The sequence below is a fragment of the Apodemus sylvaticus genome, chromosome 4 (assembly GCF_947179515.1).
Source record: "Apodemus sylvaticus chromosome 4, mApoSyl1.1, whole genome shotgun sequence".
NCBI classification, from domain to species: domain Eukaryota; kingdom Metazoa; phylum Chordata; class Mammalia; order Rodentia; family Muridae; genus Apodemus; species Apodemus sylvaticus.
Genome location: NC_067475.1, coordinates 68,259,831 through 68,273,442, shown reverse-complemented (window position 1 = coordinate 68,273,442; position 13,612 = coordinate 68,259,831). Strand labels below are relative to the sequence as shown.

Here is a 13,612-nt window from a genome sequence, read left to right as displayed (position 1 = left end):
ACACACAAAAGAGGGTTGGGAAGTCTGCAAATAATACGTACCTAGATATCTAGGAAGAGCCACAAGAAAAAATTGAAATAGCTTATACTTTCATTTCTACCTGACATGTGCACTGCTCTGCAATTTAGAGCATCTTGCAATTCTTACCAAACCAAGGCTCCTGCCAGGGAGATGGCTCTCTGTGTAAAGGCACTTAGTGCAAAGCCATGTGGTTCCCCAAGACTCACTTGGTGGAAGGAGAGAACCAGCTCCTGAAAGTTGTCTTCTGACCTTTGCATGTCCCCACCTCAACCCACAAACAGATAAATGCAAGAAAAATTTTTGTTTCGAACCACAACTCTTCTCACTTGAAATAAAAAATCTGATATGCTAATTGTCAACTAATATCAAATTATAGAAATTCACTAGATAACTCAAAAATCAGAGAGAAACTAGTATTTTGGATGTTTAGATTAACACAATTAGAGCAAGTGAAATGGTTCAGCAGGTAGAGCAAGTGAAAGGCACTTGCTGCCAAGCCTAATGACCTGAGTTCAGTCCTCAGAGCCCACACGGAGGAAGGCAAGAATTAACTCCCAAATTGTCCTCTGACCTCCCTAGGCAAGCCATGGCACTAATATAGAATAAACAACAAAAAAATAAAAATTAGATTGCAGAAACTAATGAAATATTCTATTGGGTGAGGGATGGGGCCCAGCAGTAGAGCACTTCCTAGTATGTTCAAGGCCCTATATTCAGCCCCAAGCACTGCTCAAACAACAACATACCCTCATCTCACTTTGTCTCTTGCTTTGAGTTCATGTAGTGTGATATGAAATAATCACAAAAATATCACAGCTTATTCTTCAGCCTCTGGCTGGAATTCAGTACTCCTTTCAGAACATTCTTTGTTTTCTTCCCCCTCTCCTAGGGCTACACATCTTTCTGGAATGATTGTATATCGTCTGGGCTACGAGGAGGCATTCTGATAGAGCTGGCCATGCGGGGTCGAATCTATCTGGAACCTCCCACGATGCGCAAGAAGCGACTCCTAGACAGAAAGGTACAATATCTTCTTATAGTCAGATACCAACAGTACATTTTGAGAACATTTGAGGGCTGAAGAGATGGTTCAGCAGTTAAAACCATTTGTTGTTCTTGCAGAGGATCCAGATTTGGTTCCCAGCACCCACATGGTGGTTAACAACTGTCTGTAACTCCATTCCCAGGGATCTGAATCTCTTCTGGCCGCCTCAGGCCTTGCATACATGTGATGCACAGAGTACATACATGCAAGCAAAACACATACATAAAAGGAAATTAGAGTACTAGACAAGGTAACTGGCTCAGGTGTCCCATCCTCTACTTGGTTTAATTATCTTACCGAGTCATAGAAGTTCCATGACAGCCAGGGCAACACAGTCAGACACATTTGAAATGCTGTTGATTATCTTTCCTTCTGTATGTATGAAATAAAATATTGTGTAGGTAGAGGAAATCATGAGCCAGGCCTGTCTTAGTCATCCCAAGGTATTCCCAAAAAACCATTCAGATGTGTTATATTTACTGAAAATCCCTGCAGTGGAAGAACTGTCTCTTAGATACACATTGGCTTAGTCATTTTTTTTCCATTTACAATGTCTGTCATTCCAAGAAGCATCTTTTTTTTTTTTTTTTTTTTTTTTTTTTTTGGTTTTTCGAGACAGGGTTTTTCTGTATAGCCCTGGCTGTCTGGCTGTCCTGGAACTCATTCTGTAGACCAGGCTGGCCTCAAACTCAGAAATCCACCTGCCTCTGCCTCCCAAGTGCTGGGATTAAAGATGTGCGCCACCGCTGCACAGCTAGATAAAACCATCTTTGGAATCTTAATTTTTTTCTTTTAAAGTACATATATTTGGCTTTTTTTTTTCCATTTGGTTTTTTTTGGGACAGGCTTTCTCTATGAAGCCCAGGCTGTTCTGGAACTTGTTCTGTAGACCAGACTGGCCTCGAACTTAGAGAACCGCCTGCCTCTGCTTTCTGAGTGCTGGGATTAAAGGTGTGCCCCACCATCATCTGGCTTGGGCTCTCGGTATGCAACTGTCCTGGAATTCACTATGCGGACCAAGCAAGTCCAACTCTCAGAAATCTACTTGCCTCTGCCTCCCAAATCTGGGACTAAAGGGGTGCACTACTGCCCAGGACACTGCCCCTTCTTACCACTTCCCTACTTGACATTTGTGGCCTTTTTCAGATTATGTTTTTTTCTCCAACTGTATCCTGTTTCTTTTACCTCTCCATTCCCTAATATCTAAGAACCAGTTTGTATCCTGTTCGGTGATTTTTTTTTTTTTTTTTTAGCCTTTTGGAAATGCCATTCATCTTTTCAGCTTCATGTTACTTCCAGGAAATTCATATCCAAATGTGTAGACATTTTTTTACCTTTAGCCTCCAGGAACATATTAACTTTTGGCCACACTTTTTTGTTGTTGTTTTTTGTTGGTTTGGTTGGTTTGGTTTTGGTTTTTTGGATTCGGTTTTTTCGAGACAGGGTTTCTCTGTGTAGCCCTGGCTGTCCTGGAACTAACTCACTCTGTAGACCAGGCTGGCCTTGAACTCAGAAATCCACCTGCCTCTGCCTCCCGGAGTGCTGGGATTACAGGTGTGCACCACCACCGCCAGGCTGGCCACACATTTCAACTTAGCTATCTTGTATCATTCAAAAGCCAGACTTGACAGTGTTCCCCTAAATTAACTTCCTTCTCTGACCTTCCTGCCTCTATTAGTGGTTTCACAAGGTAGTTTTCCAAACTCCAAAAGACACTATGGAATCTTTCGTCCATTTTATTCACAGCATTTGCAACTAGGTCCCACTTCGAATGTAATTTTGTCTTCCAACTACAGTCATGCTACACTAAGGTCTTCCATGACACAGGCAGTATATTTAGCTTCCTCACACCTCCTAACCGACACATGGAAGGACCTCCAACTGACTGAAGCAATGTACTCTGTTTCTTTAAGGTCCTGCTAAAGTCAGACAGCCCAACAGGTGATGTTTTACTGGATGAAACGCTCAAACACATCAAAGCAACTGAGCCAACAGAAACCGTGCAGACGTGGATCGAGCTACTCACTGGTGAGATGAAAATAGCTCACAAGCTGCATATTTGCTTATCTTTGGTGTGCTCATAAGGTTAGAGGGAAGAATATAGAAACACAGCGTGCTAGGTAAGGTAGTATGATTAGCCTGCACCTAAAGCTTCCAAACACTTTCACTTATCATCCGCAATTCTACTCTGCAAGATTTTTTTGTTTTGTTTTTTTTTTCTAACAGGATCTCATAGCCCAGGCTGGCCTTGGGCTTGCTGTGCAGCCAAGGATGACCCAAAAATCCTGACCCTCATCTCTCCATACCTCAAGCACTGGGACAAGAATGTGCCACCACATTCAGCCCCTGAGAACTCTTAATAGTTTATTTTGTTCCGCTTTTGAGACATTTCACTGTGTAAACTGAGGTGACCTAGAACTCCCAATTATTCTGCCTCTGTCTCCCTAGTGCTGAATTTGCAGGTAGACAGCATCATATCCAGATTAATAGTGGTCTTCACTGGGACTTTATTTTTTTGTTTGTTTGTTTGTTTGATTGATTGATTGATTGATTGATTGATTGATTGAGACAGGTCTCACCATGTAGCAGTGGCTGGCTAGAAATTTGTGGGCCCCAAACTCAAAGATCTGCCTGTTTCTGCCTCCCAAGTACCACCATGTCTAGTCAGGGGACTATTTATGTATTTATTTACTTACTTACTTGTTTTTGTTTTGTTTTTGAAGCAGCATCTCCTGTGTCCCAGATTGGCCTCAGACTATATAGGCAAGGATGATCTTGGGTTCTAATCCTCTTGCCTTCACCTACCAAGTGCAGGGGTTATAGGCATGAGCCATCATCACTGTAGTTGATGTGGTGCTAAGGATCTCACCCAGGACTTCATGCTAGCAAAGCACTTGACCATCTGCATTTCATGTCCAGACCTTCCCAAGAAACTTTGTTTCTTTAGTTTGCATTGTACATGTGTGTACTGTCATGCGGGAGTGCAAATGTAGAGATCAGAGGACTACTTTGTAGAGTTGGTTCTCTCCTTCTACCTTTATGTGGTCTCCCAGTATTAAATCATTAGACTTTATGGTGAGGTTTTTACCTGCCAGATTATTTCACCAGCCCTTCCTTTTTTAAAACAATCTTTTATTAAACTTTTTAAAAAAAATACAAATACGTATTATCCAGGAGTGGTGGTAATCCTAGCACTTGTAAGGCTGAAGCAGAATTACTGATAATTGAAGGCCAATCTGGACTACATTTGGAGACACTGTCTCAAAAACACCAAAAAACAAAACAAAACAAAAAAAAATCAAACAAAAAACAAAAACTGAAATGAAACTTAGGGGCTGGAAAGATGGTTCCACGGTTAAGAATAAGTACTGCTCTTATAAAGGACACAGGTCTAGTTCCTCAACCCATGTCTGGCAGTTTGCAAACCCTGTAACTCTAACTCCAAAACATCTAACGCCCTCTTTGGCCCATTTGAGAGTGCATGTGCATATCCATGAGAACACATGTCTGCACGTGTTCACACACACACACACACACAAATATTTTTTTTAATTTAAAAGACAATTTAAAAATTAAGCCAGATGTAGTAGCAAAGCCTGTAATCCCACCATGTGAGAGACTAAAGCAGAGGACTGCCACAAGTTCAAGGGCAGCCTGGTGATCAGTGAAACCCTATCTAAAACAATAATACTAGTATTTATTGAAGTAACAACTAGGATATTGACATAGGTACAACATCTTTGTCTTTAATCTCCCAGTATTAGCTAACTGCTAAGATAGTTGATGAATTTATATACTTCATTTGTTTTGATGGATGCATTTGTGTTGATGGCTATTTGAATTATTCTACTTTTTAGCTATTGGAACCAAGGCATCTATTTTTAAAATGTCTTACTGTGATATTTATGCATGTGTGTGCTCATTCTGCCAACCCCCACTACCATAGTGCACATGTGAGGCTATGGGACAACTTTGAGGAATTGGTTCTCCTCTTACCATCTAGGTCCAGGGGATTGAACTAAGGTAGGTTTGGTTGACAAGTGCCTTTACCTATTGAGCCATCACACTGTCCCCATTTGTGACCAACCTTGTGAGACTTTGTCTCAAAATAAAAATTTAAGTGATGCCTGATGTGGTGGCACACTGCTTTAATCCCAGCACACAAGGCAGAGGTAAGCTGGTCTCTGGGAGTTTCGGGGCAGTCAGGGTGCCTTTCTAAAGAGAGAGAGCCGGGCGGTGGTGGCGCACACCTGTAATCCCAGCACTTGGGAGGCAGAGGCAGGCAGATTTCTGAGTTCGAGGCCAGCCTGGTCTACAGAGTGAGTTCCAGGACAGCCAGGGCTATACAGAGAAACCCTGTCTCAAAAAAAACCAAATTCAAAAAGCCAAAAAGAGAGAAAGAGAGAGACAGAGGAGACAAAGAGTAGGGGAGGAGAGAGGAAGGGAAAGGAGGGAAAGAAAAAAAGAAGAAGAGAAGGAAAGGAAAGAAGAAAAAGAAAAGAAAAAAGGGGCTCTCTGCTAACAGTGTCAGTCAGTGCTTTGACTTTTACTTTTCTGGCCTCCTTTTTTCTGACTCCAAAGTCAGCTGTTGATCTTACTACAGCTCTAATAGGAGAAATCATTTTCTCAGCTACCTTCCACGATTGCCTCTTAGTATCCCTGGCATTAGATATGATTCTCTCTACATGTATCCTCTGTGGGTTCAGTTAAGCTCAGAATGTGTAGGCAAGTTTTTTTAATAATCCTGCCTTTTTCTCCCTCCCTCCCTCCCTCCCTCCCTCCCCTCCCTTCCCCCCCCCCCTTTTCTCTTACTCTCTGTATGTTTACAAATGTGTCAGTCCTGAGGACATCCCACATTTCTCTGAGGCTCTCTTCAGACTACATAATCTCATTTTGTGTTGTAAAACAGGACTTCACATAACCTGGGATGGCCTCAGATTCACTTGGTAACAGGAGATAAACACTTGATTCTCCTGCCGAGTAGCTGGAATTGTAGGCATTTATCACAGTACCCAGCTCAAACTGTATGCCTTTATTAATCTCAAAGACTGCTGATTCTTGGGCTAGCTCAAATTTGTCGTTAACCTCTGAGATACAATTTTAATTTTGCTGTTTTTTTCTCAAATTCCAGAATTTCTATGTGGTTATATAGCTTCTGATATATCTTTTCAATTTTTTCTAATTTTTATCTTAATTATGAGTCTGTGTGTGTAGAGATATTTAGCCTGCAAAGACCAAAAGAGTGTGTGAGACCCCAGTATAGCTGTCCTTACAGGCAGTCATGAGCAACATGACATGAGTGCTGGGACACTAACTTGGATTCTCTACAAGAGCAGTAGTATGCATCTTAACTGCTAAAGCACCTCTCCTTCCCCCCTCCACTCCCACCCCCCACCCCTGTCATTAAGTCACCTGTTTAGCATTAGCCACTTGTTAATCAAATATTTTGCCAAAGCACCTTTATTACTTTTATTATTGCTGTGAACAAATACATGACAAGAAGTAATTTAGAAGGGGAGAATTTGTTTTGCCTTAAAGAGAGAGGCCTTATTTTGGTTCAAGTTTTGATAAGATACTGTCATCTTAGCAGGAAGGGTATAGCCTTGGGAGTGGGAGGTGGCTGCTCACGTTGCCCAGTCAGGAAGCAGAGAGGTGACTGCTGATGTTCAAGGCTTCCTGTGTCTCCTTTTACTCTTTCATACATTCAATGCTTAAGATAGGGCTTTCCTTCTCAGCTAACCCTTCTAGACATGGCCTTTACAGACACACCAAAGGGAAATTCCTTTTTATTATTACATTTTTATGTGCATTTATGTAGTGTTCTTGGTGTGCACAAGCATGTGCCACAGTATACATCTGGAGGTCAGAGGACAACTACAGTTCTCTTTCACCACCCAGGTCCAAGTTCAAACTCAGATGGTCAAGCTTGGTAGCAAGCACCTTGACCATGGAGCCATCTCAGCAGTCACCCCTTATTTTTAGCATATGTGCATCATTACACACATATGGAAATTGGGGACACACATGTGGAAGTCAGGAGACAGTTTTCAGGAGTCAGTTCTCTCCTTCCATATAGATTGCAGGGATCAGCCCCTGGTTAGCAGGCTCTCCCGTAAGCACTTGTTCCTGCTGTCTCTTCCAGCAAGGTGACAATGAAAAGCAGGCAGCATAACCCCTTTAGCCAATTATATTTTGGGACTTTTTACATTTTATTTTATGTGTATGAGTATCTGCCTGCATGTATCTTAGTGCGCTACATGTGTACACAGCCTGTGGAAGCCAAAGGAGAACATACATTAGATCCTCTGGATCTGGAGTTTTAGACAATTGTGAGCTGCCATTGTGGATGCTAGATACCAAAACTAGGTCCTCTGGAAGAGCAACAAGTTCTCTCAACTCCTAAACCATCTCTTCAGCCCCACTTTTTAGGTTTTGTTGTTGTTGTTGTTGTGATTGCTATTTACTGAGATAAGGTCTCTTGTAGCCCAGACTGATCTTGAAACTTGTGTAATTAAGCATGACCTTGAAGTCTTCTTGTTACTCCTCTGTTTCCTGAGTGCTGGGGCTGCTAGCATAGGCCACCATACCTAACCCAATTAAATGTTTTTGTTGTTTCTTTGATGTTGGGGACACATGCTAGGCAAAGTCTAAAACTACTAAGCTGTACTTAGATGTTTTTTTTTTTTGCCCTTTTACTGTTGAATATATATGATGAGAGATCTAGACACAGCTATTATATTATAATTCACCCCGGTTTTTTTTTACAGAAGCAAAAAATACAAGAATAAAGGCTAGTAACTTGGAAATTCCTTTTCTGGTTTTTTGTTTGTTTGTTTGTTTCCATGAGGAAGACAGCAGTCTTGATTATAAACACAGCTTGCCCTTCCAGTGCAAAACTTCTCCTCAAAGTTAAGATGGGACCCTTAGGGTCCCAGTGTATCCCAGACCTGGAATAGCTCCTGTTCATCAAGCACAGCAAGCAAACCTCAGTCTTCTCAGCTTTACCAGGTCAAATAGAGCTTCTGCAATATAGAAAACCAGAATTCCAGGAGAACCTAGAAGTCTATCAGAGATGCATATTTAAGCCTAACTTATTAGAATCAAAGCTGCTTATTATCTGGGCTGGGGAATGCACGCCTGAGGCAAAAGAATCACCAGTTTGAAGCCAGATGTAAGGAAATGTAAGCCCCTTGTATCCCCTCAGACACTGTCTCAGGAAGGAAAGTAGATGTGGGTGGCTTGGATGGTAGCTTACTGTTACATGTTTGGTCAAAGGTTTTATCCTGGTGTCTGTGACATCCTTCACTCAAGCTTCAAATCCTGTTCTGATTGCACCTGTGTGTGTGCATCTAGGATAAGCGCACACCCTTGCACCCACCAGAGTTAGACATGATCCCAACAGGGTTTTACTGCATTTTCTCTGGTTACTGTTAAATTCCAGGAAGCTTTGCCAGTTGATGTTAGCTCTCAGAATCCTGGCAATTGTTCTTTATCAACATTTCCATGGTTTTCAGCCACACCTTTAGACTTTCAACCAAATGGACTTATCAGGTTCAGCTATGGAACTCTTCCTGCAGGCGTTTAGCTCATACCTCTTGCTCTATGGGTAGTGGAATGGCAGGCACCCTCTTGTCCTCTTTCGGTTTTTTGTTTTGGTTTTGGTTTTTGGATTTGGGTTTTTTTGAGACAGAGTTTCTCTGTGCCACCACCGCCCGGCTTCTTGTCCTCTTTCTTGTCATTCTTGTTAGAACCTCTTCAAAGAAGCTAGAATGGGACAGCTTGAGCCATATTGTCAGGTCACCACTTCTGGATAGGTCTTCCACCCAATAAGTAGAAGAAAGGGACCTTAGACCTCTCAATTATATTTCATATACTTTTTAAAATTATGAAACATTTCATGAATTTCCATGTCCCCTATGTGCAGGGGCCATGCTAATCTGTGTATCATTCCAGTTTTCATAATTTTGCTGCTAAAGCAAGCACAGTGTTTTTAGTTTTACCAACCCAACTAGAACACATGTGATATGGAAAAGAAATCATTCTAGAAAAACTAATATCTTGACAAGAATCGCAAAAAAATTTAAGAACAGGGACTGGAGAGAGATAGAGCCCAGTCAGTAAACTACTTGTCTTGTAAGCATGAAAACATGAATTTGATTCCCAGAACCCAGATGGGTTAATAGGTAGACAGATAGATGATGGAGATGAATGGATGGATAAATAGATAATCTAGGCCAAATAATGAGCATTTTAATCCCAGTGAGGAGACTAGCTTGACCAGCCAGCCCAACCTACTTGGCAATTTCCAGGCAAGTGAGAGACCCTGTCTAGATGACCCTGAAGCTGCTCTCTGACATCTGTGTTCATAAACACACACACACACACACACAAATTCAACAATGACTAACAACATCACAGAGAAGTCATACATGAGTTGAAATAAGGGGCCAGAGAGAGCTGGCTCAGTGGTTAAGAGTGCTTCCAGAAGATCTAAGTTCAGTTCCCAGCCCTCATGTCAGGTGGCTTACAAGAGCCTGTAACTCCAGCTCCTGGATATTAAACACCCTATTCTGGTCTCTGGGTATACCTGTGTACATACATAACTACAAATATACCAAAAAATATTAAAGAATAAAAATTAAAAATCCAGAAGGCTAGCAAGATGCTTTTAGTAAGTAATGGTGCTGCTGCCAAGCTTCACAACCTGAGTTTGATCCCTAGAACCTACAAGATGAAAGGAGAGAACCAGTTCTGACTATCACTCACATACTGTGGCACACATGCTTCCGTACATACTAAATCAGTATAAATACCCCATGAGCACTAGCATGATGGAAACCCATAATTATGTATGTGTGTGCATCTGTGTGTGTGTGTAAGCGCATGTGTATATGTGTGTATGATTTTATGCATGTGTGATTTTGTGTGTGCATGTGTGTGTTTGCGTATGTGTGTACATGTGCATTTGTGTATGTGGATAATTTTGAGGATCATTTAATGTAAAATAGTTAGAGTCAAAACCATTACAGAAAGCACAAAGTATGGATTAAAGAGTGAGTTAACATTGTTCCTCCATGGATGGAGATTGTGCTTTTAAAATTTTAAACAAGGCAGGCTGAAGAGATGGCTCAGCAGTTAAGAGCACTGGCTATTCTTCCAGAGATCCTGAGTTCAATTCCCTGCAACCACATGGTGGCTCACAACCATCTGTAATGGGATCCAATGCCCTCTTCTGATGTATCTGAAGACAGCTACAGTTACTCATATAAATAAAATAAATAAATCTTTTTTAAAAAATTTAAAACGAGGCTCAAATAACAAACTGGCTTTTTAAATTTTGTTTTCCACTGTTTCCCAACAGGTGAGACATGGAACCCTTTCAAATTACAGTATCAGCTGAGAAATGTACGAGAACGAATTGCCAAGAACCTGGTAGAAAAGGGTATTCTAACCACAGAGAAGCAGAATTTCCTGCTGTTCGACATGACCACTCATCCAGTGACCAATACAACAGAGAAACAGCGACTAATGAAAAAGCTTCAAGACAGTGTGCTGGAACGGTGGGTAAATGACCCTCAGCGCATGGACAGGCGAACACTGGCCCTCCTGGTACTGGCGCACTCTTCCGATGTGCTGGAGAATGTCTTCTCTTGTCTGACAGATGATAAGTATGATGTGGCAATGAATCGAACCAAGGACCTAGTAGAACTGGACCCTGAAGTGGAGGGGACAAAGCACAATGCCACAGAGATGATCTGGGCTGTGCTGGCAGCCTTCAACAAATCCTAAAGCCAGCACGGGGGGTCCTTTCCCCCCCGCTGGCTGGTGACTGTCAGAGACCCCATCACTGAGTTTGGTGTGATAAGATACTGTCATCATTTCCCCTCTTTTTGAATCAGACTCCTGACTTGAGGAGGACCACCTCAGGGCCTCTCCATGGGCCATGACCTTCTAAGCAGACTATTTCTCCTCACTTCCACTCTGAATGAATGAAAGGGGTGAACCCATACACATCTAATAAACATCTCCCGTTTCTGGGTTTAGTTTTAACCAGTGTGCTTCTGGATAAACAGGAGTTTCTATGCGGGGATTAGTGTTTTTCCAGCAACAAAAGGTGAAGGAAATGAAAAGTAAACCATATTTAATTTTTCCTCCCTTACTCATGTTTTCTCAGCCTTTGTTTCTCCACCTCTGTTAAACAGTGATGCTTTCTGAAATCCCTGACTCTGAATGAGAGGCAGTGGAAACAAGACGAATTATTGAAGCAAATGATTCCTGAGATTATAGCTTCTGCCTGTGATTTTCTCATAATTAAATAATGAAAACACTCCAAGTTTGATGACCCGAATCCCTTAATTCTCAAAGTAGAAATGTATTCTACACTCCTTTTTAACAGTCTTGCTGGGCAGTGGTGGCGCACGCCTGTAATCCCAGCACTCTGGGAGGCAGAGGCAGGCAGATTTCTGAGTTCAAGGCCAGCCTGGTCTACAGAGTGAGTTCCAGGACAGCCAGGGCTACACAGAGAAACCCTGTCTCGACAAAACCAAATCCAAAAACCAAACAAAAAAAAATGTAGCAGTCTTGCTCCCACATTCATTAAGAGTAAATTGAAAAAGCAATGTGTCTCAGTCACCTCCTTCACACAGCCAGCATTAGAACCCATAGAGAAGAGAGGCAACATGAGACTTCACATCTTTGAAACCAAGTATCAGGGTAGGATCACCTGTCATCCTAGCACTTAGGAGATAGTGGCAGCTAGATTAGTGAGTTCAGGGCTAGCCTTGGCTATATGTGACCATCTCTCATTCAAAAAAGACTTTTCATCCTTCATTATGTGACTGTCCTGTTTGCTCTAGACTACTTTAAATATTTCTACTCTGATAAAAATGAGGGAATTGTAAGTTTCAAGTCCCAAATTACAGCATTGAATCCCGACAATGTAGCCAAACTTCATATTTTCGTAGTCCCTGTTTTTATCTCCTACATAAATTGATAAATTTTCCCTGTATTTAAGGGCTTTGGCAGTAATTGTATTACTGCCATATTTAATCTATTACTGTCTATATTTAATCTATTGACACCCTCTAAATTGTGTCTTCTTTCAGCACAGCCATCCTGGACAAATCCCTTAAAATGTTTTTGCTTCAGTAGAGAATGTGAAGAAATCCTATTTAGGTGGCAGTTGAATGTCACCAGCAGCAGATGCAAAGCCTAGGTCCCAAGGTTGTTTAGAGGCCAGTGCTATGTGTGCAGATTTCAAGCACCCTGTTGACCACTGGTGGGAGACAGGCTTTCTTTGACACAGCCACGATAGATGACTTGGACTAACCAAATCCTTGTAATCAGAAATAAATTAGTGTAACTTCATCTGCTCCCCTGAACTTACCTAGGTCCATGCAAGTTCTCCAGCTCATTGTTACTGTTTTCATTTCCTCTGACTCTTAGGTGAGTAGAGATAGAAGAGCTAAGCAGAGCCTCAGTCTGGCTCTCTAGAAGGGCAAAAGCCAGGCCACGAGTAATCTAGCAGCTCATTATCTTCCCATTAGAACAATTCATAGTGAATTGAAACCAGGTTTTCCTTTGAAAGCTTCAGCTTGTTTGGGGATAGAAGTTGAATTCTTTCTTGCAACTCTCAGTGTTTATTTTTATATGTCCACACAATGAGGATGACTTCACTTCTAATTTGTGTAATGTTCACTGCCAAACACTCATTTAGTGTATATTGCCTTCACATTTCTGTATAATAAAGATAATAATTGTGCCTCTGGTCTCTCTATTCATGTACACAGTCTCAAAAAATGAAAAAGTCATGGGCAGTGCTGTTATTAGATAGACTTTGTTGTATTTTGTAGTATACCACAAGAGAGCAGTGGGTTATTATGGAGACAGTATTTTTTTCTTTTTTTCCGGTTTACAACAGGGTCTAGCATTGAATTCACTATGTAGGCAAAGATAGCCTTGAACTTGTGACCTTGCTGCCTATGCCTATCAAGTGCAATAAAACCACGTATGGGCTGACACCCAGCTGTTAGACCAGTTATTCAGAATATAAGTAATACGTGTTGATTAACACTCTTAAGACTTAGGAGGCAGAGGCAAGCAGATCTCTGTGATTTTGAGGCCAGCCTGGTCTACAGAGTAAGTTCCAGAACAGCCAGAACTGTTACACAGAAAAACCAAAAAGGATAGGAAGAGGAGATGACAATGGCTTAATCTGAGAATTAAAAGCTTTGAAAGGCAGAGGCTGCCTTATGTATTCATATAAAATTAAAACAGTACTACTTGATAGATGCTCAAAAACTATATCCTATTTGGTTGCCTTTCATTTTTGAGACAGGATTGCACTGTGTAGCCTCAGTTTGCTTCACACTGGAGATTGTACTGTTTCAGCATCCTTTGTGGGAATATTACAGACAGGAACCATCATCACACAGGTTAAGAACTATTATTGAACTATGGTTTTGTTTACATTAGCTGGTATTTACTATATGTGTTAAATGTTTACCATGTGCCTAGAACTACAGTCTTAAAACTCAAGTTATGTCT

At 41.4% G+C, this 13,612-nt stretch overlaps 1 protein-coding gene and 1 pseudogene across 2 annotated transcripts in view; one reads left to right on the top strand and one right to left on the bottom strand.

Moving 5' to 3' along the window:
* Golph3l (golgi phosphoprotein 3 like) overlaps window positions 1-12,827 on the top strand; it is a 30,978-nt gene extending 18,151 nt beyond the window's left edge. For both annotated transcript variants that reach the window (XM_052179771.1, XM_052179770.1), the window contains exons 3-5: window positions 911-1,042; window positions 2,980-3,094; window positions 10,428-12,827. In XM_052179771.1, the coding sequence (XP_052035731.1) occupies window positions 911-1,042; window positions 2,980-3,094; window positions 10,428-10,855 (675 nt within the window). In that variant the 3' untranslated portion in view covers window positions 10,856-12,827. The remainder of the gene's footprint in view (window positions 1-910; window positions 1,043-2,979; window positions 3,095-10,427) is intronic.
* Window positions 8,946-9,045, bottom strand: LOC127683837 (uncharacterized; annotated as a pseudogene).
* Window positions 12,828-13,612: the final 785 nt, after the last annotated feature.